At 34.6% G+C, this 26,724-nt stretch overlaps 3 protein-coding genes across 6 annotated transcripts in view; 2 read left to right on the top strand and 1 right to left on the bottom strand.

Annotated features, from left to right (window-relative positions):
• Positions 1-40: 40 nt before the first annotated feature.
• On the bottom strand, positions 41-13,101 carry LOC123874020 (GPI transamidase component PIG-T). Its single transcript, XM_045919168.1, has 4 exons — positions 13,085-13,101; positions 2,688-2,887; positions 1,105-2,394; positions 41-293 (listed from the first exon to the last, which is right to left on the bottom strand). Exons 2-4 carry the CDS (start codon positions 2,848-2,850, stop codon positions 73-75), a joined length of 1,674 nt encoding a protein of 557 aa, XP_045775124.1. The 5' UTR covers positions 2,851-2,887; positions 13,085-13,101; the 3' UTR covers positions 41-72.
• Positions 5,458-9,652, top strand: LOC123874041 (ras-related GTP-binding protein D). Its single transcript, XM_045919203.1, has 8 exons — positions 5,458-5,653; positions 5,730-5,863; positions 5,979-6,207; positions 6,291-6,386; positions 6,931-7,149; positions 8,010-8,152; positions 8,824-8,975; positions 9,331-9,652. The coding sequence occupies exons 1-8, from the start codon at positions 5,651-5,653 to the stop codon at positions 9,501-9,503; spliced, it is 1,149 nt and encodes a 382-aa protein (XP_045775159.1). The 5' UTR covers positions 5,458-5,650; the 3' UTR covers positions 9,504-9,652.
• Positions 11,776-26,724, top strand: part of LOC123873998 (phosphatidate phosphatase LPIN2) — a 38,049-nt gene continuing 23,100 nt past the window's right edge. Inside the window, exons 1-2 of one of the 4 annotated variants that reach the window (XM_045919148.1) lie at positions 11,776-11,946; positions 22,121-22,455. In XM_045919148.1, the coding sequence (XP_045775104.1) occupies positions 22,276-22,455 (180 nt within the window). In that variant the 5' untranslated portion in view covers positions 11,776-11,946; positions 22,121-22,275. Of the gene's footprint in view, positions 11,947-15,754; positions 16,018-22,120; positions 22,456-26,724 lie in introns of those variants that run through there. The other 3 variants (XM_045919140.1, XR_006797820.1, XM_045919157.1) reach the window with 3 other exon arrangements.

The following is a 26,724-nucleotide window of genomic DNA, read 5'->3' as shown; positions in this document are numbered from 1 at the left end:
AACCTTTCTTTACTTTTAGTGTTCTTTAATAAAACTAATATTAAAATATTTAATAATTTAATATCAGTTACATTAGTCTTTCTTTTTCTTAAAAATATTGAAAATTTTCTGTCTAAAGGATACAGGGGCACCAATAACTTTTAAAACTACTTCTTTGGTACAAATATTGTTCAGAGGTCCAAATGCTAAAGCTACCACAGTACAAGCCAGACAGATAACATTGTATGGCATACTAAAGTCTGGTGTTGGTAAGGACACCATAGCCCCATTTGTCCGGAACACCATGGGATACCCTGCAACAAGTATAAAATAATATTTATCATACAACCACACAATATTTCAGTGGCTACTAATACAAAATTTCCTTTTTACTGCCTATTGTATAATACTAATTGACCCGCCCCAGCTTTGCATGGGTTAGCTTTACTATTCCATAGACTAAAATACACATGTTTTATTACAATACATATAAACTTTCCTGCGTAATATTCTGAATGATAATAATGAATTGCACTAAGAAAAGTACCAAGTACCTACCAGTTTTTTTTTTACCAAAAATTGAACCTGAACAAAGGATTGAAAATGAATGTTTAATAATATAATATGTTACGTGTATTATGTACTTTCTACTAAGCTATTACACTGATCCATCACATTGAAGATGATGAAGCCATCCCATTGAGGAGTTCTATCCTCCAGCTCCAAAATGATTCATCAGATCTCTAAAGCATGATAACTGACAGTACCAAAGTACAACTGTTGTAAAAAAAATATACAAGTATCAAAATCAGTTAAGATTTGACAGATATATGGAGTAACATTGACAAAAAAGTTATACCCTATCCCAAACAACCCTGGATTTTTGGGATAAAAACAATCTTATAAGTTAGCCAGGAGTATCACCTATAAGTACAGTATGTGAAATTACATCCAGATTTGTACAGTAGTTTCAATGTGAAGTATGCCTAGACAAACATTATATTTAAAAAAATACTGTTTCAGCCTTACTTTTTACTAATAAAATACTTCCCCCCAATTAAAATTTTCAAAATGTAATTCCATTTCACTATAAGTATAGATTAAAGTATTTATATAGGTACTTACATGGCTTTGATGCATTTATGATAGAGTCTAAGGTGCTGCCAGTAATTGGAAGACTGGTATAATTTCTAGCAGTCGGTAGGTTTGCAGAAACTAATGCAGATCCTATATAGAATCCATGATTTGCATCAGGTGGGTATTCTTGCCATTTGAGGAAAACAAATTCGAAATCTATAGTAATTGTAGTTGTAGTTTTTGGTGGCAATTTAAGTAATAGTTCTAAATGATAAGGTTTTTGCCTGCTTCTTCCAGGTGAATAATATTGTGACATTATTAATTTACTCTCTGCCTCACCATTAATCCTTAATGTACTAAGCTGAATTGGTAACCACCATGGAGCATTTTCTAGCAGCACAATGTCTATAGGTGCCCAGTAGTTATTGGATAATTCTGTAACTATTCCACCAAATTCTTTACCATATCCCAAAACATACCTATTGAAAGTTAGTGGTGGGGGAATATTCACAAATATTTTATCCTTTATTTCATATTTTGCACCAATGTTCATCATATTATAATGGTTGACATCATATACTGCCAGTTCAACTTCACTGCCACCTCTACGTGATAACACAACACTGTTTGGCTCAGGCTGAAGCTTGAATGGGTATGAACTATTTGAAGTAATATCAACATATATCTTGCTGGAAGATGAAAGTGGACATGCTCCTGGCAAACCTTGACCAAACAACTTTCGAAGTGACCAGTCCATGGTGTTTATAATTTTAAAATCGTAGACGAGTGCCACAGTTTGTTTAATTTCTAAATTAGTCTCTAGGCAATTACTGTCCACGCACATTCTTCTTATGTGAATGCCGATTGAGTGGTAGTTTGTATTGTGAATCATTCTAGAGTTTAGAAGGGAAGAAAAACCATGACTGGATTCACATGGCAGTAGCTTTTTCCAAGGAGTCAAATTTTCAGTGCACACTATTTCTCGTGGCAATGAAGCATATCTTAGCTGAGAGGTAATATTATGTCTTGATTTACTATTTGCTCCCATTGGCCACAGAGCCATTTTTGGTGTTATAGTATTAAAATTTTCAATAAAATTTAACGATGCACAAAATAGACCAGATAAAGTTGAACTAAGCTTCTTCCATTGAGTATCAACGTCAACAACATCGGGCGAAAACCACACATACAGTTCAGCACCAGGTGCAGCATCCAACACAGGATAACCCCATTCACTATGTCTCCATTGCCCTTCAGTCAATGTCAAGTGTAACTCTTCTACTTGATATCTGGACACAATTTCTCCCAAGGAACGTGGTGCAAGATGAGAATGTTCAACTAGATAAGGATGAAAATAAAAATTAGGATAGAATAGAAAAAGATTTATTGGCTGATCCAACACATATTAAACACACTAAACATTGACAAAAATAACGCCTTAAAATCTAACAAAAACTGTATACTAGGTGTGCCAAGGAAAAGGCCCCGAACTCAGCACAGTTATTCTGTATGAGCCCAAATGAGTAAAGTTCTGGTCTTTATAATTTTATAAAAGTTAACAAAATACTTACCTATTAAAAGTAACCTATTCCAATAATAGTACATATTGTATGCAAATAACAATTACTTACACGATTTTTCTCCATTTGCCAATGTCAAGAATTGTAAATAAACATAAAGGTGAGATGGTGGCATCGGTTTGATAAACATTTCTTCCTTAAAATCATCACCTTTTATGTGAAGAATAGGACTCAAAAAAGCTATACAGCACAGTAATACCTTCGAATTTAACATTTTAAAACATAAATTCAACAATTATTATCAAATCGTACTTAGTTTTCAGTACAAAAATATGCTTTTATGGAACGAAATACCTCAGTCAGTTTGGTACCGGTAGGTAGTTGTTAAATTGTTTTTTTTTTTTACGGACTACCGTCTCAACCTGTCACAACTGACATTCATTTTTTTACTGGCTTTACGGCTCTGGATTCTAGCAAATTGATACTAGATTAACACCATTTTTTAAACTGGTTTTGCGGGTCTGCATTCTAGCCCTCTTGAGTCTGATTGAAACACAAAACACCACAGATCAAAAACTACAGTAAAATTCAAAGTCACGCGCTTCACGCTTGTAACAACCAGCAAGCATGAAGCAACAAGTACAGAAGAAACAGCAGGAATATGGCTTGCCCTTCGATCATAGATTTAATGTGAACACTTTGTTCACATTTCTGTTGAAACGTGTACGAAAAAAATCATATAGTTAGTTCTATATGATTTTTTTCGTACACGTTTCAACAAAAAAACCAAAATGGCTGCCACACAGGTAGGAAGTAGACTGGGCCCAAGTTTAGAGTGTATTTGTACTTAAAAATAGTTGTAATGTGCTTAAAATATCGCTAGTTCATGCCCCGACACACTGTGTATTCGAGCTACCATAGACGTACAATTTTCGCTTCGCTCAAAGACTGACAAAGCGTTGGAGCGAGAGGTAGTCAGATAAGACCCACTGCCGCGAGCGAGATAGCGAAACAAGATGCCAATAAGTCATTGTTTACGTGAGTAACAGGCCGTAAGAGTTCAGCCTGTTCCAAGTCGAGGTGATTTTTTGCATTTACTAAATAATTTTACGATTAAAACGTAAAATCTATGTCTTGCCACCATGGTGTCTTTTTCAGTGAGCGAATGTGACGTTACAAGACGTTATAATCCGCGTAAATACACGTTTCACAGGTAATTACTGATTATTTATACTAATTGTTTATAATCATTATTTCATCATTTGTTGTTTGAAAATTAGGCAAAATAGCTATTGGAAGCTTAGATGATAGGTTTCCCTTAAGACTTATCATCAAATTACATTGCTAAATGAAGAATTTTTGGATATTTTGTGTAAAATTTAAAAACGTTTGTTTACGATAGGGATTGACAAAGTAATGACGTCACATGTATCGATAGTCGATAATCGTGTCTACCGGTAGGTTTGATGTGATAGGTTTCAGGTGATGTATGTAAAATACAATATAAAACACTAGGTACTTTCCAATAAAAGAAAAGAACGAAATAAATATTTTCACTAATTTATATTTTATTTAGCGTGACTTAGATTTCATATACAGGGTTAAGGGTAACCCGTACATTACTGTATTTAAGTGCTTATCGGGGAGGTCATTAGCTATGAATTGAGCGCCATATATACTATTTATTTTTATTAACTTGTCACTTAGACATTATATCAGAGTGTTATTGTAATTAATCAAATTAAATTTACTTGCACCCTTTAAAAAAACAAAGGTGGAAAACCAACAAATTCCGGTAATTTATATGAAAATCCCAAAAATTGCTCTATTTCTCAAAAAAAGATTTTTTTAAAACGTCTTTTAATAGTTTTCTATCGAAATATCAATAAAAATGTTATAAGGGGTTAAAATAACTATAAGTATCTCAGAATTCATTAATAAATTATTTATATAAAATATTAAAGTCATTTCATTAATAAATAATAATCTGTTACCTAGCTTTAGCTTTGTTACTATTTGTGTATTTGAAATGTATTTGATTTTTTAAGATTATAAGATGCTTTTTACTTCACTTCGTTAAACTAACTCATTAGTGTCCTATGATTTCGCCAGTAAGACTATCGATAATACAAATGCTAAAGTCAGGACAACTCTATTTCACGCACACATTTACGTTTCATTTTTTGTAACACCGTTAATCTGTCACTGTTAGTCTTGTAAGTCTTTGCGAGCTACAGTATCTGTGGTGACTGGTGATTGTTGATCATAGCATAGATCAATAGATCACTTTTTTTCTCTCTCTCTCGTCCTTCCTCTCGTCTGTAAATCACATTCTATCACATTACTCGGTGATGACAAAAAAACATTCTCTTTGAATTTTTTTTCTCTCTCGTCTGGCTTTACAAAGATTAGCCAATGTCAAGTTTGTAGTGTAGAAACTATGGGGAAACTATAAATAGGGGCTTCGTCTGTGCCGGCGCTCGCCGACACACGCGCGGCACCCCTTTAGAGCGCTTCCCAATTCCCAGTCAGTTCCACTACCAAAAACACCAGTAAAACACAAAACCCAGCCACTTATAACAAAAAAAATTGGTTGTCTGTAAAGTCGGTTTACTGACGATAGTTGAACGTGACAACAAAGGCCGATTGTGCTTCTTTGTCACTCGTTCCGCGCTCTCGCTTGCACTTCAAGCCTTACATGGAACGCCTCAGAGCGAGGTAACACCGCATGAGTCATGTTTTTTCGTGCGCGCAGCCGGCTCTATCGAATTATAAGACGTTGTCACGTCAAAAAAACACTCCAAAAAGGCAGAGCACGCGTGCCAGGAAACGCCAACACAGACGCAGTCAATCTCTTTGATACCTTGATTGGATTTCGCACTTGAGTCTTGACACTTGGACAATTGACAAATGGCAAACTCAACAAAGTTCAATGTTTAATTTAGAAAATATAAGTTATTTTCATACGTAATTAGAATTTCTTTGTGTTTTTGAATGTTCTTCATATTAGAAGGAAATGTAAAAGACGTTATGGTAGAACTAAAAACTTTCATACAAGAAAAATATCTTTGAACATGGTGAGTAAGATAATATTAATTGCAGTTCTAATAACATATCGTGAGTTACCTACTAACTTATCTCCCATTTGTACAGAGTTATCAAGATGAATACGTGGGTTCATTTCCAAAGGATTTCAGCTACGGTCCGTTCGAACAGAATGGAGATACCGACAACGCCTCTCTTCAGGAAGATCACAAGCCTCGTATACTTCTCATGGGCCTCCGACGGTAAATTAATCCTCTGCTACGCCACTTATTTTATAAACTGTATCACTATATACCTACTATACAATGGTTTTTGAAAATAATCTTAGTAATTTAAATTTGGCATAATTTGTTACAGGTCTGGAAAATCATCAATTCAAAAAGTTGTTTTTCACAAAATGTCACCAAATGAAACCTTGTTTTTAGAATCAACCAACAAAATTGTGAAAGATGATATAAATAACAGTAGTTTTGTGCAATTTCAAATATGGGACTTTCCTGGTCAGATTGACTTCTTTGATTCAACATTTGATTCTGATACAATATTTGGAGGATGTGGTGCTTTAGTGTTTGTCATAGATGCACAGGTACTTATATATTTCATTCTTATTTATGAAGAATACACATGACTTAACAAGTAAATCTAATCCTGTAAACAACACATTTTTAGGATGATTATCAGGATGCACTGGATAAGTTGCAGTTGACAGTGACCAAGGCATATAGAGTAAACAGTAATATAAAGTTTGAAGTGTTCATTCATAAAGTAAGTTCTTACCCCAATTTTTATTTTAGAAGAATGTGCATTGTGCATGCCTAAATGGACTTAACAGAATAGCAAAGTTACTGCTATTGTCTGTTTGAAAGTACATTTCATGGTGCTTTCAAAGATGCTGAATGGATTAGCTATTTATCAAAATGTATAGACCGCAAAAAATATTCCTTTGTGTGTATAGTATATAACTAAAATTATTATGTACCATATAATTTGTAGTGTAATATTAAACTTCTAACCTATTAGTAGTATCAAAATGATTAATCATCATTAGGGTGAACCTATCGCTGGCTCACTACTGAGCATGAGTCTCCTCTCAGAATGTGAAGGATTTGCCCATTCTACCACACTGACCAAGTGCAGATTGGCATACTTCACTCACCTTTAAATAATAAGGTTAATTTCTCTTATGATTAAGGTGATTAATTAATTGATTAAAACACATATATCTTCAAATATTTAGAGGTGTGTGCCTGGGATTGAATCCCTGACCTCCAAAAATGATTACTTAACGATTTTGATTAATAACTTGCAGGTAGATGGTCTCAATGATGATTACAAGATGGAATCACAAAGAGATATACACCACAGAGCCACTGAAGACTTGGCAGAGGCTGGCCTGGAGCATGTACATTTGTCATTTCATTTGACCTCGATTTATGATCACTCCATATTTGAAGCGTTCAGTAAAGTGGTCCAGAAGCTGATACCACAGCTTCCTACTTTAGAAAATCTTCTAAATATACTCATATCAGTAAGTAATTGTGGTAGTCTGAATGGCATTTTTAGGGTTCTGTACCAAAAAAAGAAAAACTGAACCCTTATAGTATCACTTTGTTGTCTGTCTGTCTGTCCATCAGTCTGTTGTGTCTGTCAAGAAAACCTATAGGGTACTTCCCGTTGACCTAGAATCATGAAATTTGGCAGGTAGGTAGGTCTTATAAGATAAGTAAAGGAATAAATCCGCAAAACCATGAATTTGTAGTTATATCATTTAAAAAAAAATGTTTCAATTTTCAAAGTAAGATAACTATACCAAGTGGGATATCATATGAAAGGGCTTTACTTGTACATTCTTAAACAGATTTTTATTTATTTTTAAGCATAATAGTATTTGATTTATTGTGCAAAATGTTGAAACGATTTGACTGTAGTATGGAACCCTCTGTGCGCGAGTCTGACTCGCACTTGCCCGGTTTTTTAAATGTTTAACTAGATAATACCCACTACTTTGTCCTCACAGATAAACATAGGACTTTTTGATTTTCTGGGATAAAAGTAGCCTATGATTGTCTCTCAAGATGCAAGCTATCTCTATAATCAATAGATAATGATTTTTTATCCCAGAAAATCATGTGATTTATTATCATCAAAAAACACCCGAAATATATGTGGACCAGCTAGTAATAACTATTTCATGCATACTTATATATTTTCATATTGCATGCTTCCCTGTATACTTTTTCTTTCTTATTCTCTTTATTGTTTTAAATTTCTGGTATAACTAAAAAACATAAAATAACCTCAGAGTATATATTTACATTTTCATTACTTTCCTGTTAATATCCTTAATTTGAACACATTGTAATGTGATATTTGATTCCTTTTTTCCAGAACTCTGGGATTGAAAAGGCATTCCTCTTTGATGTAGTTTCTAAGATCTACATAGCAACCGACAGCTCTCCAGTAGATATGCAGAGCTACGAATTGTGCTGTGATATGATTGATGTTGTTATTGATATTTCATGTATATATGGGTAAGTTAGTCTGTGGCCCAGGTGGGAGTGGGTGCGTCCTGCGGGGCGGCTAGTGGACGCAAAGACATATGCTCCGACCCGCTCGCGATATATATAAATGCAATTTGATAAATATAAATATGTACAGTTATTATGGCCAGCATGCTTCACATGCCACCTGTTTTCATGTTGATGGTGCTATACTAGAAACCTTCATGCAAGTGCCGATGACAACTGTAAAAAGTTTAAACTCAATTGGATGAACGCTGCGCGATATATGTATATAGGTAACAAACAGACAGACAAGCTATCTAAAATTCTAAGAAAATGCGTATGATAATATATTTTTTATTTGAAAGATTTTATTTACAGCTCCATCTGTTTTGTTCTGTAATACCTTGACAACTGTCCAAGACACGACAACAGAAAGATAATAATAATTTTTGGAATAAGTTTTGACAAAAAGTTTGTAGGGGAAAACACAGTATGTCTGTCTCTCTTGAAAAAAGTGATTGTTTTTCTATTTGATATTCACCTTATGTCAGTACCTGTTCTGCTTTGGGCCATTGATTTACGTATATTTTGTAAATCAGAAGTAATTAACTATGTACATTAATTCAGATAAATGGAGAATACCCCTAAGTAGACTCAAAGACAGATCTAATTTTTTTATTTTCCTAAATATTTTCCAGGATGGTAGATGAAACTGAAGTAACTACTACTTTTAACAGTCAAAGTTCAAGCCTAATAAAGCTGAACAATGGAACTGTTCTTTACTTGCGAGAAGTTAATAAATTCCTTGCACTTGTCTGCATTCTTCGTGAGGAAAACTTCCAAAAACAAGGTAAGTACATTTTTCATCCTAATGCTAATCATTGAATGGGTGTTGTTGAATAGGTCTTTTACAAAATTAAATATTGCAAGTGTGTGAAAACCATTTTACGATTCAGAGATCCATTTCCGTAATATTAAGCTTTAAAGTGATAATTTGCTACAAGTTCCTCCCTGCCAGCTGAATGGTTCCTGCTAGTAGTATCCATTTCAACTATTTATATCGACCCTAATCTTGAAATAAAAAAAATTGAATCAAAAGATTATTGTTTGGAAAAATTTCCGCCGCGTCGCTGTGTCATAGAAAGTCTTCTGACTCAAAATAGTTTGTATGTATGAATTTTATATTTACATGTACGAAATTCCAGGTGTTATTGATTACAACTTCCTGTGCTTCCGTGATGCTATAACTCAGGTATTTGAACTGCGGAACAAAGCTCAAAACGCAGCTAAAGATCAGGCCGATGTTGATGAATTACCAAATGGCGCAGGTGACTCGCCGGAGAATGTAGCCGATCATTTGCAAGCTCCTATCCCATAGCACAACATACATCATCATTATTTTCTTGTATAAAGTATAAACTGTAGAAGGAATAATATAATTTGTATAAACTACAGCTTATTTAAATTTTATCCATATAATTTACTGTAAAAATATTTAAATAAAAGAAACATTATTTTACTGTATACCTACTCTTGTTTTATTTTATTTTATTTTATCTACGCCATATCTTAAAATCCTTATTAAAATATTGAATTCAGGTTCAGTCTGGCATGGAGTACTGCTGCCAAGTACCGACCCAATGCATTAGACTCGATAGACCGACGCGCCCGAAGAATAATTGGCGACCAATCACTTATACAGGCGAAATTGCACAACTTACAGCACTGTGGTGTGGAATGCCCTTTTGGCGTCCGTGTTTCCTGCCACGTCCCTACTTATAACCTAAATACTTTCAAAACGAGTGAATAGGCATTTTCTAGGCAAGCGCGCTCCAACCTAGATCATCGTTTTTATAAGCATGATTGTCAAGCGCATGCAATTTAAAAAAAATTGCAGAAGCAGAGGAACCGCCAATGCGTTTTTTTTTTTTCAGATTCCAAAATCTAAATCTAATTAAAAGCTAGCTTGAAGCAAATATCTGTACTAGGTACCCTTATCGCTATCCCACTTCGAGTAACCAATTCAATTCTATTTCTTGGTTGGCACTTGGCAGTCGAAGTAAGATAGCGATATGTAGATACTAGATTCTGCATAATATGGTGTATGAGATGGGTCTGGCGTCTGCCCGCGAAATTCAAATTGCGAAAAATCAAATTTAATTTGAATTTCGCGAGCAGACCCGTCTCATGGTCCTTATTACGAATAAATAATCTAGTAACTAGGTACTTATAATATTATTTATTATAGATTACTGAATGGAGTGGTGGAACATTTTATTTATGGTACCTAATTTCTCTGCGCATCACACTAATATTATAAAGGCGAAAGTTTGTATGTGTGTGTGTGTGTGTGTGTGTGTGTGTGTATGTTTGTTACTCCTTCACGCAAAAACTACTGGACGGATTTGGCTGAAATTTGGAATGAAGATAGATAATATCCTGGATTAGCACATAGGCTACTTTTTATCCCGGAAAATCAAAGAGTTCCCACGGGATTTCGAAAAACCTAAATTCACGCGGGCGAAGTCGCGGGCATCGGCTAGTTGTCTATACAATTAGAACAAAATAATGCATAATTTACAGACTGTATAATATACCTAATTTACTTACGTTTATACCTACTCCACTGTGGATTATGCCTTCGATCCATTTTCATTACATTCATGGTCAAGAATAATTAGACCATAGAGAATAAGACCTTCTCTGGATGTCTGGTAGTCTGTCAATGCTCTGTAGTCTGTGTATATGTCAAACCACTGTCAAACTATGCTTTGGACTTCGTCTGTGGTGGCGTTTGCTGGCGCGCGTGTTGTGACTTTTTGGAGTGTTTTTTTTTTTTGTTAAAACTGACTGGAAAGCGCTCTAAGTGGTTGCCGCGCGTATGTCGGCGAGCGCCGGCACAGACGGGGTCCATACTTGTATAGTTTAGCTAACTTGTTACAAATAACTACAAACTTGACATTGGCTAATCATTGTAAAAGCCAGACGAGAAAGAAAAAAAAAAAAAAACTATGCTTTAAAGACTGGTATCCAGGGCCGTAAAATGTATTTAAAAAAACTATCAAACTGTGCATCAAACGCATCAAAGCTTATCCAAATCAGTGTTTCCACTTAAGGAATTTCACCTTATTTTAGGTTGAAACCCTCAAAAGTATTAATATTATGTAGGTATCGCTAAGGTTTTTTTTTCTATTGACAAGGATTAATGAAAATATAATGGTAGGTATAGACTCAAAAGGGCAGAATGAAAAACTTTTTCACTTGGCATCATAGTAGTAAGAATAAGACTTAGTTTTATTCGTATCGTAAGTAAAACTTATTCTAATTCTTACTATCATCTGACGAATAAATTGGACGTTATGACAATTTTTGTATTGAAAAGCTGTCAAAATGTAAAATTTACACGTATTGGTTAGGTAAAGTTTGCCTGGTAGTTGTGAAACAGGCCCTAAGGGTTATTATTATTTGAAAATAGCAAAAAATGTACACCTTCTTCACAAGATTAAGCATCGTGAAATGATATTAAAAACGTGAAAATTTGTTGTTTATAATAGTAATGATTTTATACGCCTGGAACCATGGTATTTAAAAAAAATCGAGTTCCTTCTCTAGGTTCCCTAGGGTAAAACCAAAATCGAAACTGGAAACACTGGCCGTCAAAGTACCTAACAAAGAAAAGCGCTAGACAAAATAAAATTTATGTACCTACAGTAAAATTCATTTTCACATTTGATTTTCAGTGATTTTAGATTTTCATTGCATCGAGACGTATCTAATTAAAAGTGTATAATTTTTGATGACAAAGAAAACAGCGAAACGCCGTAAGTAAAATAGTATTTAATATCATGTTTGAATTGGATCTCGAATTATTTATTCCTCGTCCCTAAAAATTTCATTCGATACATAGGTATTCTAAAAGAAAAAAAGCTATTATTTATTGAGTTTCTTGTACATGATTCGACGCGTACACAATTACAAACATTCTAACTTCCTAAATATGTGCCAAACATTCTTTTTTTAATAATAATTATCACCTAGAAAAGAGAAAAACTATAGCCAGAGCATTAGTACTATTCATGTTGTTTCTAATGGTACCAAAATAAAGTAACTTAACGAATTTCTTGTTTTTAGAGCATACTTCTTGATACTAATTAATTCCTTACAGTAAAGTATTCACAAGGTTCTAGCATGCTTTGTCTTACCTAATACGAAAAGTGTGAGCCCATCTAATCCATACATGTATAGTCCATATTCTCACTTAATTAATATTATAAATGCAGGTGTGTCTGTCTGTCAGTTTGTCTGCTAGCTTTTCACAGCCCATTTGTTTGACAGATTTTGATGAAATTTGGCACCTTGCAGCTTATGGAAGGACATAGGCTACTTTTGTACTGGAAAATCAAAGAGTTCGCATAGGATTAAAAAACCCTAAATCTAGGCAGCATCTATTTGGTACAGAGATAGCTTGTATCTCACAGACAGGTATAGGCTATTTTTTCCCCAAAGTCAAAGAGTTCAATAGGATTTAAAAAAATCTAAATCTATGCAGTCAAAGTTGCAGGCAACATCTTGTATATTTATTTTTATATATTAATGTGTTTTAAACATTTTGAGTTTTTAACCCATAACCGTTTTTAGGGTTCTGTACCTGAAGGGTGTCAACAGGTGTAACTCTATTATTAAGCCTGCACTGTCCATCTGTCTGTCAGCAGGTTGTATCTCATGAACCGTAATAGATAGAATGTTCAAATTTTTAGTGTGTATTTCTGTGGCTTCTATAAGAATGAATAACAAAAAACCAGTCAAATGTGAGTCAGACGCGCACACAAAGTATTCCGTACTGTAGTACAAGATATAAGTACCTAACACTTTTATGTAGAACACTGCAAGTTAATAAAATAATAACTGATTTCACCATCTATATGTGATTTAGTAATTTTTTTTTTGTGATGTAACCACAAATTCGCAGTTTTCAGATTTTTGCCTTTACTTGTGCTATAAAACCTACCTATCTGCCAAGTTTCATGATTCTAGTATAGGTAGTCTTGACAGACATGACAGACAGACAGAGAACAAAGTCCTATCCTATAAGGGTTGCTTTTTCCTTTTGAGGTACAGAACCCTAAGAACCAAGATGTCCAAAATAGCGGCCATGCTAATTAAAAAGATAAAAATTACATTGTACAATACAATCTCATACCATGATATGGAATCATTTATGTGCGAGACCAGCTCGCACTTGACCAGGTTTTTAATTACACAACTATACCGTAATATTGTACATCAACCTTTAGTATAAAAAGAGATACCTAGCAGTTTCGTAGAGCGTTGTCTCTGTCGTTGACACCTATAAAACGTCACATAGGTATGAGTGACATCCTTAAGAGAACAAAGCAAAATAGGAAGTAAACATTTTTAAAACAAATGTTTTTTTTTAATTTCAAAATATAGCTATTAAAGTAAAGTGTATTCATAATACACCAGAAGTTTTAAAATTGGATCTGCATTACTTAAAGAGATGAGAAAATTAATGTACAGACATTATATTATGTAAATATCAGAACATTTCATTCATGTGTATTGTAATTTGTACATAATATAACACATTCATGATTTGTCTAAGTATAGCGCGCGACAGGTTGAGATGGCAATCAGGGTATGAGGCGGTGGCACACCGCGCACACTCGCACATCACCCGCGTTTACCCGCAGCGGGTTAGCGGCTTAGCGCGGGGGCTCTGCGAGTGTGCCACCGCCTCATACCCCGATTGCCATCTCAACCTGTCGCGTATTATACATATATGGAATAGGTAAGCCCACCCATGCAGAGCCGAGTCGGGCATAAGTTAAATAAATAATCTGTCATATCTATCAGATGAATTTAGAATTGAATGTAAACATGTTTTTGCGTTTCACAATATTATGCACCATATACGCACTAGTAAAAACGATAACAAATTACATAAGAGAATCGATAACGAATTTCGTTGTAAACACTGAAAACTGTACCATTGTTCTTTAATATTTCGACATTTAGTTAAAAGACATAAGGTTGAAATTAGGTCAGCATATCATACTCGCAATTTAGGAATGGCCTTGTGTATACGATTTTAATAATACGCAACAGGTATCGGCATACTATGCGCCAGAGGCTGGTCGTAAACAATACGTCATGACACACCCATTCCTAGACAAATAAGGCTTGAGATATTCTGACACGATATTACACTAAACTAGCAGGTTTAGTATTAATAATATAATTTATTATAGATTTATGAGCGAACGTTTGAACTTTAGGTTTACATCTAAATCTTTGCATAATCGGGCTCCTTTGCGGTGTTTTTAGCATCAGATTTTTGAGTATATCCTCAGGGGTCTTGCTCCAACAAAAATCTTATCAAATTCATTATATTTTCTTGCCAGTCTGTGCATCTTAGACAGGCGTGTTGATTTTGACCATCTATTTACTCGTACGTTCTGTCAATGTCTTTTTTTCCTGTCGCTACACTTCTTCTTCATCTCTGTGGGTCGGTTCCGTCTGTTGTGCGTGCCGCTACACTTATAAGTAGCTAGTCTTTTTCTTCCTGGCTGTGTCTGGCGTTTCTGATATTCAATTTCATTAACATGAAAATGAACCCGGGAGGAGGACTTTCATTATTTTATAAATGCTGAAAGTTTCTTTGAACTTTAACAATTTATTAATTAAACTTAAGGGTGTGGCAGCTAGTTGCCACGATACTAAGTGTCTGGCAATGCACGACGTAATTTATAATAGGTACTATTCTGAAGAAAATATAAAAAAATAGACTCTATACATTGAAGAAAGATTTTATACGTCTTTGTTACCTGTTATCTGCCAAAGCCACCATGATCCAAACTTCATAGTCGCTGATCGTTACTCCCTGTGTTGGGGACAATGCGCAGAGAAACTTTCAGCTTTTATTAAATAACAAAGAAATTCCGGGCTCTTCTTGGAAACTATATAATTTTATTTTGTAGTAAGTATTTTATATATTTCAGGGCCCTTGTTCTCAATGTCTTTTAATGACATCGATTCTTTTTTTAACCCCCGACCCAAAAAGAGAGGTGTTATAAGTTTGACGTGTGTATCTGTGTATCTGTGTGTCTGTGTATCTGTGTATCTGTCTGTGGCACCGTAGCGCCTAAACTAATGAACCGATTTTAATTTAGTTTTTTTTTGTTTGAAAGGTGGCTTGATCAAGAGTGTTCTTAGCTATAATCCAAGAAAATCGGTTCAGCCGTTTGAAAGTTATCAGCTCTTTTCTAGTTACTGTAACCTTCACTTGTCGGGGGTGTTATAAATTTTTAATTTACACTTGTATTATATTGTTTTGTGTTCTACGTAGGTACTTATAACCTACTTTTATGATGATGTTATATGTTTTATTCCATGAGATTATAAATTCAGTTTCAAGAATAGTAGTGATGGTTGTATAATAGGGCTAGCAATAAACCATTCTGTTGAAATTCCATGCCCTTATTTCAACTTTCGATGGTATCGTCAGAAGATACTTTCGCAATAAATGGTACGATATCACGCCACAACGCGCCATCGCCACGTTTTCTCGTGCGCTCGACGAACTCAGTTTCCTTGTGTCACACGTGTGTGTTGAGTTTGTATGTGTGTATAATTGATTGTACTGTTGTAAACGTCACAGAGTGATTGTGATTGGTTCGGTAATGGGCTGGCGCACCCACCGCCACTGCAAAGTGTAAATCAGCAGTGTTTAAATCTACATGAGGAGTTTCGCACGCGTTTGATTAATTTTATTTAGTCTCGTCGTGTCGGAGTTCGTGCGTTTAATTCGCATCTCAACGAATCCCTTGGCAAGTGTTGAGTGAATTTTTTACACAAAACATTTTCAATTTCAGGTTAGTTTTATTATTTTTACTATGTTTATTTAATTTAATTAAATAATTAAGTATAGATACTAAGATGATTTGCTTACTTATATATTATCTTTATCGTAATATAATTGGATTGCCGATGATTAATTAACTTGATGCTTAATTACTGGCTCCTGTGTTATTGTTGACTTTTCATTTAGATTTTGTTTTTAATTATTTTTTAAGCTTTATCAACAAATCTTAGTTCTGCTCAAATATTAAACATTTTTTTTTACCGCTTTGAATTCAACTAAGAGCAATGAGACAAGTTAGTTATTTATAATTTTATATGCACTTGTTTTATCTTGTATGAGCCTGTTGAGCACCTAGCTTTTATTTTAGTTGGAAGTTACTTTGTACATAAATTATGGATATAATTATAAATATAATATAGTATATATAATATAATAATAAATATAAAATACGGATTCCTATCGTTCTTTCATGTTACAGGTATGTTGTGCCTACATAAATTATAACAGCCTAAATAATAATTTTAATAAATGATTAGTGGAAGAAAAGTTAAAACTTTCTTTCTTTCTGTCATCAGTAAACATTCAGACATTGGAACGAAGACAACATCTCCACGGACGGACGAGAGAACCGCGAATCTTTGTCACTCGGCGAGACTATCGCCCCAATTCTCTCGTCTGTGGAAATGGCGCCTAGGTTTAACTAAATTTTTATTAGTCGAGACTCGATCAACCGGACTAGTCGTTATCGTAAGGCATTCGGATAATCGAAAATCCGGATAATTAAATGTACTTACGAAGAAAATCGATTTTTGTACATACATATTAACACATGTTAGGTCTTTATTCAAAACAACAAATACAATTCCAACTTATCAACAAAAATCAAAAGAATAAAGATACATTTCCGTACATACATATTATTACATATTATATATCTACTTACATACTTACATTATTTTCTCTAATTATTAAAATATTGCAACCTAAATCAGTTTAAGTTACAATTTAGTTCAAAATATTTGGTAATTTTCATTTAGCGTAAACAATTGGTGGTTGGCAATGCGGATAATCGCGAATCCGGTCTGAGGTCTGGATAATCGAGTCTCTACTGAAAATGTGTTGATATCTACTAGTCATCAATGATCGTTTTTTTTTTTTTAATTATATAGACTAGCGTTTGGCTGCAATCAGACCTGTTAGCAAGTGTAAGATGGAGCGCGCTTGCCTAGAAGTTGCCTATTCACTCTAATTCAACACAACACAGCGTAGGTATTATTTATTTACATATGCCTTTTAATTGAATGGGAAAACAGTAAACAAGTCTTAAGTCACATGGTGGTGAATGTGGTCTTTTGCTACGAAATACGAGTAGGACTATGTGCGTAGCGTAATGAAGAATAATGCATCAAAATATAATGTATTTCCTTGGTTGTACCTACGTAGTATATTCCTGTCATTTTACTGAATTTTGATAAGGTGGATATTTGTGAAATTCATTGAAACTTGACCTCCTTTGGCACTCGTTTAAATCTGATTCGTTGTCCCCTTTGTTGAGAATATCGAACACTTGTTGATTGGCTAAAAGTGTCATCAATCATCATCTAAATATATAAAAGGAAAAGGTGACTGACTGTGTGACTGATCTATCAAGACACAGCTCAAACTACTGGACGGATCAGGCTGGACAGGCAAATAGCTAGATATTATGACGTAAAAACATTTCTTTTAATATCAACTCCTAAAGTGGTAAAATAGGGTTTCGTTTGTGCGCGGACGAAGTTGCAGGCATAAAATATAAGCTAGTTAATTATAAATTATATTGCTATTAATATCTATACTTAATATTAAAAGTCTGAAAGTGTGTGTCTGCTTGTTATCTTCTCACGGTCCATCTGTTTTTCACCGATTTTGACGAAATGTTCTACAGAAATAGCTTTCATCCCGGAGACGGACATAACCTACTTTTTATCCCGTAAAATCCTAGAGTAGTCATGTCATAGTCGTGGGCATAATTTTGTCCATTATAAATGTAATTACTAAAAAATAAATCAGGTATCAATTATAGTCACACTTCACAGTATAATATTATAAAGGCGAAAGTTTGTATGTATGTGTGTATGTTTGTTACTCCTTCACGCGAAAACTACTGGACGGATTTGGCTGAAATTTTGAATGGAGATAGATAATATCCTGGATTAGCACATAGGCTACTTTTTATCCCGGAAAATCGAAAAGATCCCAAGGGGTTTCGAAAAACCTAAATCCACGTGGGCGAAGTCGCGGGCATCGGCTAGTATCAAATATTACGTTCTCACCATACCAGATATTTATAAAAGAGGATGCTTCTTAACCACGATTTATCTGTGGTTGTAATAAAAGGAATTTAATGATAATGTTACATATTACCTCGTATATAATTTCAGTTTGTTACAAGTTGTAACATTGGCAGATTGGCACTCTTCCAATAAAATGGGTTTACTTTAGAAAACTGAAAAGCATCAAGGACATGACGTTATGTAGGTAGACTATTCTAGTTTACTGTAGTTAGGTATTTTCTATTCAATGTGGTGTTACTAAATGAGCTCGTTTCATTTAACTAAAAAAAATAAAGATCAAGTTACCAAAGTGACAAACTTATTAATTTTCGTAATTTATTTATACGACTATCTTATCTCTAATTCTGCTGTTGTCATCATATCAAAATACCAATAATAGGTATGTGACCTTATACATTATTATTATCAATCCTAACATCCTGATACCTAATATTTGATTATTATTTTGCGATAACATCAAAAAAATAACTATTATGTAAGTACGTATTTCAAAGAATTGTTGAGTGAAGTCTAAACAGTTTATGCCATAGCGCTGCGACATAGGTAGATATATATACGACATATAGATTCCTAAGGGATATGACTAATACTAGGTGCTACTACTTAGATGCTTTTGGGCAATATTATCATTATCAATTAATAGTGTCACACTAGAGTAGAATCGAAATCTGAGCATCCCGACCCCATGCAGTCTTATCTATCCTACCCCTAGAGTATTTTCGTGAAGAAAAAGGTTGATCAGTTCGGTCCGTTGTTACATTTCATAAACTATGCTCAGTATACCTATACTATACTATTACTATACTAATAAATAAAATTGAAGTGTCGTGTCTGTTTGAACGGGCTAATCTCCGGAAAGGCTAAACCTATTTTGACGGGACTTTCACAGACAAGTAGAGGATTAACCAAGGAGTAACATAGGTTACTTTTTAACAGACTTTGTAAAATGGAGTTTTGTTTTATGGAGAATCCTGAGAATAGGAATAGGAAATGTCACCTGTGCGAAGCCGAAGCGGATCAAATAGTCCATTAACATAGTGCAATTTAAAACCATAACCCTACGAATGAAAATATGTCGCTGTAAATCCCGATTCGTGGCTACGTGAGCAAATAAACTTGACAAGGCGACCGTTTATTGGATTATGGACTTATGGAGACTATTCTAAAGGATTAGTCAGTGCAAGTACTTACATCGTCTATATTGTGCATGATTATACGTATAACTTCAACGAGAAGTCGGGGGCAGAGTCCTCACACGGCCGCCACCGCGAACGCGCATTCGTGCCAATACGAGCGTCAATGTCACGGATATTGTGTCGCGACGGACGTGGACAATATTTTTAACCGACTTCAAAAAAGAAGGAGGTTCTCAATTCGTCGGAATCTTTTTTTCTTTTTTTATGTATATTCCCCGATTACTCAAAGACGCCTGGACCGATTTGAATTATTTTTTTTGTTTGAAAGGGTAGGTATACTTTGCAGGTGGTCCCATATTTTGCTGAAGATCTGATGAATATCTTCGGAGATAGAAAATAGAACTCCTTAATTTTAGTTAAGAGTAAATTGCTCGCGATCAGTGTAATAGTTAGTTAGGTTTTTAACTAGGCATAGCATATTTTAGTACAGTGGGGCCACTAAAAATTGTGTTTTTGAAGTCGGTTTTATTTTATTTGAAATTTTTTTTAAGGTATAATTAATTTCCTGTCTTATAACATCGTCAACATAAGGTTGAAATGTATAGAGCGTACGGTAACTTTGCTCAGACAAGGACTCAAACGAGATAGACCATGTTTAACTCTGTCATAAGTCTCAGAGAACTCTGAGCAAAGTCAACCTGAGTGGCCTGCGTATCTTCAATATTTTTCCAAAGACAATGTTACACAATCGTATAATACGGAAAAACTGACACGATTCTATTACTGCCATACCTACCTAACTCAATATCTTCTTTTGTATATAGAAACTTGTATTATTTGTACTTACTACTTATTCGAACCTATGCTTCGCAGTAGGTAATTTATAGACATTTTCTTTAAAGAAATTGACAGAAAATAAGAAACCTGTATTAGAATTATCTTAGATAATTTAATATACTTACTTCAATTTTAAATCTGATACGTACCTACCTAATTTCTATGTTAAATTGGGTGCGACTGATGAGTGATGCCAGAGTTTAACCTAAGAAGGCAAACAGCAATACTTTAATTCATATTAAGTACCTACCTACATGACAAGTTGTAACAACTTATGTACGAATTATGTAGATATTCTTTCGTTTAGTAGCTTTCTGTAATGTAAGTTTATAAATAATTCCACGTAATACTACAATCATCAAATTACTTGTCGTAGTATAATTTACCTACTCATAATTTTATTTTAATAGTTATTTTCTTGACTCTCATTTATTTATTTCTGTTATTTTAGTTTTGTTAACTTTTTTTTTAAATAGGGTAAAATGAGTACTACGGATACGGAGGAACTCTTCGAGTGCAAGTCCGACTCGCAATTGACTGATTTTATTTTACCTGTTAACCCTATTGAAAAATAGTCTTCCAGTGTACTTGTATAATACGAATATGTCCATTTCAGTGGCCACAAGCATAGAACTAGGTAGGTAGGTATCAGCTTAGCTTATTAGCTACAAGTAACAACCTACGAGTAGGTAGTAGGCACCTCAATCAACACCACATCATCACAATAGCAATTCAGTATATCTCGTCATAATTTATGAAGACTCGATTTCCGGGAACTGCTACGTATGTCAACAGCAGTTACTGTGCTATCAAAAGCGGGTTGACGTACTAATAAAACAAATAAAACTGGTCAAGTGCGAATCGGATTCGCATACGAAGGGTCCCGTACCATCGTACAAGAAATAACACTTATTATTAAAAAAAAAATTCATGGAGACCATTTTGAAATTTTGCATATTTTCTAAAAAAATAGTAAACTATTTATGAATAATTGTCTTTTGTTAGTAGAGCAATGGCCTATTTATTGAATGGTACAGTTGATATTTACTAACACTCACAGAGATAGGCTTGGATTTCGATTGCTTAAGTTAGTGGAGAGGTTTTCTTATCGTTTATCCAAAACCTATAAACTGAAGATATAGGTTTTGTGAGTATGCCTTATTTACCATTAGGTATGATTGTAAATAAGTAGAGTACCTACTTAAATAATTGTTTACATATATTTTTGTACTAAATCAAAAATGAAAATAGTAGGTATATCAAAATAACAATATCAATTTAATATCGAATAAGTAAATGATGATGTATAATCCGTGTTGCAGCTATTATGACCTTCAAGATTAATTGATTTACGTAATGAAATACGTAAGTCTTCAAGCGATAAATATACATATACATATACATATAAACAACGAGATAAAACGCTAAAATAGATATATAAAATAGGTATATATAGATAATTTAATCCTAAAATTTAACCTACCAGTACCAATTTGAATTTGCGCAAGCAAATTTTTATTTAGGTATGGTGAGCAACTGAAGTATGGTTTCGTGTGGCGACCATTATATTACCGCACTAGTGATCACACTAGTGCGGTACTACCTATTAGGTAATATTTTTAATTTTAACAGTGGCAAGAGCTATTTTACGAGCAAATAATTACTATGGAAAATATGTTTTATGAACATAGTATGTGATTAATATACGATTTGGTACTATGGTCATATTGATTAACTATTATTATTAGCAGTAAATGTTACATTTTTCTTTTATTAATTTGTTTTTTTTTTTTTTTTGTTACAGATACGGACTGACTTCGTTATTATCGATATCAAGATGGGGTAGTGAGATATTAGGTGATATTGAAAAAGAAATAAAATAAAATTGTATATCTACCGATAGTAAATAGTTCGTTGTGATTAATTTGTGATTTTGAGAAGTGTTATAAACCGGCAGTCATGTATTCCATGAACTATATCGGCAAGTTTATCGCGAAGTTCTACAACGAGATCAATGGTGCTACTCTGACGGGCGCCATCGACGTGGTGGTGGTAGAACAACCCGATGGCAGCTTCACTTGCTCGCCGTTCCATGTGCGCTTTGGAAAGTTGGGCGTACTGCGTTCTAGGTTTAAAGTGGTATGTATGTATAGTAATTCTTATAACTAACTACCTGTTCTTATTTAAAAACCAATAATTAACCAGAATAACCTGTGACACGATAAAACTTAAAAGTGGTCAAACTTTATATAAGTCATAAAACACACATAAAAGTTTGTCGTACCATATTATTATAGTGACATGTATACTATATTATATGGCTCAGAGCTGTGCCTACCCTAAGGCTGAGATTTATAGAGCACACTTTAACTTTGCTTAGACTTACGAGTAAGACACTGTTAAAACGAGACAGCGTTATACCGCTGGCATAAATCTGTCTCGTTTTAACTGAAAATTAAGTCTAAGCAAATTCAAAGTGCGCTCTATAGATTTTAACCTAAGTTTTTATAACCGTAGGCTGCATAATATCTGTATTTTATATCTCATAGGTATCTAGTTGAACATCGTGTGTACCTACCAGACTGTTCTCAGTTTTCCATTCATTGAATAACGGGCAAGTGCCATATCTAGCGATTTCACCGACAATTTTTATTCTAAAACAGCTCGGTTTTTGCAATTTAATAGAAGTTGATAAATATGAACAAGACTATTTTATTTTTATATCGATTTCGCGCAAAAAATGTTTCACGCCGTAACTAATCGATTCGAATTGCGGATGTTTTACTGCTTGTCAACTTTCCCATTAAGTTACTTTAAATTTTCACCTACTACGCCTACTAGGAAACTACCATCAGCTTCTGTGACCAAGTGGACATCCGCGGTAAAATCGGTTAGGTATACGAATGGATCGTGAAAAGCTAGCGTATAAACAGACAGATCCACAAACACGGTCCTCCGTCTTCCTTATCCACCCGCTCCTCGCCATCTTCTTCAAGCCATCGCGGTCCAGCGGGTTGAAGGTCGTCCCACGCTGCGCTTACCGGTACTTACGCGGTGTCCACTCCAGAACACGTCTGCCCTGTCGGCCGGCATCGGCCGTCGGCTCTGCGATAGACATGACCTGCCCATTGCCACTTTCAGAGATTAGATGATTAGAAATGATAAACTCATCAGATGAGTATGATTAGTATAAGCATAGAATATCCATACAGGTAAGTATCTTTGAGCTATAAAAACTGAAATTACACGTTACGTAGGTGTGCTGTGGAATTTTTTATGGAACAATGACGATTTTTTTCCATTGACATTATAATATGAAACGAAGTTGATAATTCTCATGATAAATGATTAAGTAAATTTTATTACTAGTACCTACCTATTAGCATTAATTAGTTACATGCCAACTTATTTATTTTTCGTCAAATTCAGCCCAATTTTTATGTAGTTGGATCCATTCAATTCAATTCAATTTATTTATTTGCTGATACAGGTCATTTTATAGGTGTAATTATACAATCTATGCATCATCATCATGATCAACCCATCACCCGCTCACCACAGAGCACGGGTCTGCTCTCAAAGTGAGAAGGGTACGTGCCATAATCTACCACGCCGGCCAAGTGCGGGTTGGTAGACTTCACAAACCTTTGAGAACATAAATGGAAACTCTCAGACATGCACATTTTCTCACGATGTTATCAGCAAGTGATATTTTATTATTTAAAATGCACATACCCAGCTCCCGAAAAGTTAGAGGTGCCCGGAAACGAACCCCCGACCTCCGATTTGGAGGCGGACGTCCTAACCACTAGGCTATCACAGCTTTAGATAAATGAATAAACTATTTTTATATTTATATTTAATATAATATTTATTTTATTTATATTTATATTACTTTATACTTTGGTAGGATAGATATTATGTATTCTGAGACATAGGAAGTATTTGAAACACACAACTAAATAGCTACCAAGCTAAATATGTATTCAAGGCTGTGCTATAGCTACTATGAGATTAATAGGAAGACACGCTGACTGGCGTCAAGCAACAAAGGGCTGTCGAAGTAGGAATTATTTAAATATTTAAAGGACGGGCTCAAGGCTTTTCCCATCAGATAACCAGATGAAAGGCATTTTTATAAATATGTTTTTTATGAATCAAATTCCACGAACCAACATGAATCGACTGGGTTGCCTAATGAAATCAGTTCAAGGTTACCTTGAATACGCTAGGAGAGTAGGAATTATATGGAATATATTATAAATAATTATATTATAACAGGGTTCCCTAAGGAAAACCGTACAAGGTTCAAGGTCGCCGATCTTTAAAGTTTTAAGATTCGGGCAATAATAATATATTATGCAACCATCTGATAAGCAAACGACTTTAATACCACTCGAAAGCAGGAAACATAAGAAACAAGAAAATGTACAGTTACCTAAGGAAAACCGCTCAAGGTGGCATCTATGGTCAGTTGCATTATCAATGCATACAAACAGTAGATATTGATTATCCTGATCCCAAAGGCTTACTTCGTTGTCTACAATGCTATGTTTAATAATGATCGTGAATAGTACCGATCTATTCGTAATTAAAGATACTTATCATTATTTACTCAGTTAGGAAATCGTCCTTGAGCATTAAATCGTATCATTAAAATCATCATCATCATCACGATATAGTCGGCCCCAACTGTCAATCTCACCTGCTCGTGGTAGCCCCTGCTAGATAACAGATGAGGCCCTGGCGACCGACCAATGGCGGTATATCCATTTCATCCAGGAGGAGGCACCATCGGCCTTGGAACTTAATAACTCCTGAAATGCATGGGGCAACGGGAAACCATTGCTACTAATTTCCCTAGTAAATCAACATGACGAAAAGCACAAATAAGAAGACCCTTAGTTCCCGGCATATGAGGGCGATAATTTCCGGGCGAGGATTGAGATCATTAAAATAATAAATCCCACCAAAAACATTTCATGTAAAAATGTAGCCAAGACTCACAAGTTCATAATGTTTTCACTGTTAAAAAGTTATGAGATCTCTAATAGAGCCAAGCCCCTAGCTGAGCTTAGATTTGTGCTGGCCATGGGACCTATCCGAAGTCCAAAGTAATATAGCTCTTAAATGTTCTTGAGTGTATCACATTTATAACAATAAATAACAAATCACTCTACTTACAAGCTCTGATTCTACAAACCCTACATCTTGGTAAAAAAAGGACGGCTTGGCCGTTTAATGTTCGTAAAACTATTACATGACATAACATATTTTAAGGCCACTAGGAATAGTTTGTTCGACAATTACTAATTTATATTGTACTTCGTGATGGTCGCAGAAGCTATTCCGGGCTTAAATGTCATTTCAGATAAAAAATCCACGAACTGTAAACGGCCAAGCCGTACTTTTTTTACCAAGATATAGGGTTTGTAGAATCAGAGCTTGTAAGTAGAGTGATTTGTTATTTATTGTTATAAATGTGATACACTCAAGAACATTTAAGAGCTATATTACTTTGGACTTCGGATAGGTCCCATGGCCAGCACAAATCTAAGCTTAGCTAGGGGCTTGGCTCTATTAGAGATCTCATAACTTTTTAACAGTGAAAACATTATGAACTTGTGAGTCTTGGCTTCATTTTTACATGAAATGTTTTTGGTGGGATTTCATTTCTTTTTGGCAGGTGCCCTAGATTTTTTGGATCTATTTTTTGTAGGTACATCATTTTCATGGCCCACTCTCTATCGTTACCTCTTTTTTTAAAAGCTTTTATTCAACTTGCAATGTACTCGTATGTAAATATGTTTGTTCGGGTGGAATCTTGCAACTCAATTTTGAAGCAGATATACCAAATTTCAGTCTTTTAGGACTTCAGGAAACACAAATACTTGGTACGTTTGATAAATCTGCCACGGACATCTTATACTGAAAACTTTAGAATTCGAGCAACAGATTTTACAGATATGCATCTCATATGCGAGAGGATGAAGGGGGACCCGATTTTTTTATTTATCTGTTGTTCATAATTCTTGAAATTCCTACTTAATGCCAAATTTCAGTCTTCTAGGACTTCAGAAAGTACCCTAGAATTTGTGACTAGAGGTTTTGAATGTCGATAAATCTGAAACTATAAAAGCTAGACAATTGATACTCAGTGCGTTTAATGAATCTGCCAAGAACATCTTATCCTGAAAATATCAGCATTCTAGCGATAGAATTTACAGATTTGCTTCCCCCATACAGAGGCGTAGAGGGGTGAAATTTCCAATTTCTTAATTTTCCTGTAGTTTGTATGCAATTTCTAGTCTACATACCAAATTTCAGTCTTCTAGGACTTCGGGAAGTACCCTAGAATTACAGACTAGAAGTTTTGACTGTCAATTAATCTGAAACTATAAAAGCTAG

Source organism: Maniola jurtina, chromosome 2, assembly GCF_905333055.1.
Source record: "Maniola jurtina chromosome 2, ilManJurt1.1, whole genome shotgun sequence".
In the NCBI taxonomy this organism is placed as follows: domain Eukaryota; kingdom Metazoa; phylum Arthropoda; class Insecta; order Lepidoptera; family Nymphalidae; genus Maniola; species Maniola jurtina.
Note: the sequence above shows the minus strand (reverse complement) of the source record. Positions and strands in the feature narration are given on the sequence as shown.

Bases quoted from the DNA above. Each gene is read 5' to 3' on its own strand.
- LOC123874020 (XM_045919168.1), bottom strand. From the start codon at position 2,850: ATGTTAAATTCGAAGGTATTACTGTGCTGTATAGCTTTTTTGAGTCCT. The intron at 2,395-2,687 runs GTAAGTAATTGT...ATCCTTATCTAG, and splicing joins GGCAAATGGAGAAAAATCGT to TTGAACATTCTCATCTTGCA. The intron at 294-1,104 runs GTAAGTACCTAT...TACTTGTTGCAG, and splicing joins CATAAATGCATCAAAGCCAT to GGTATCCCATGGTGTTCCGG.
- LOC123874041 (XM_045919203.1), top strand. The intron at 6,387-6,930 runs GTAAGTTCTTAC...AATAACTTGCAG, and splicing joins TTGAAGTGTTCATTCATAAA to GTAGATGGTCTCAATGATGA. The intron at 7,150-8,009 runs GTAAGTAATTGT...CCTTTTTTCCAG, and splicing joins TTCTAAATATACTCATATCA to AACTCTGGGATTGAAAAGGC.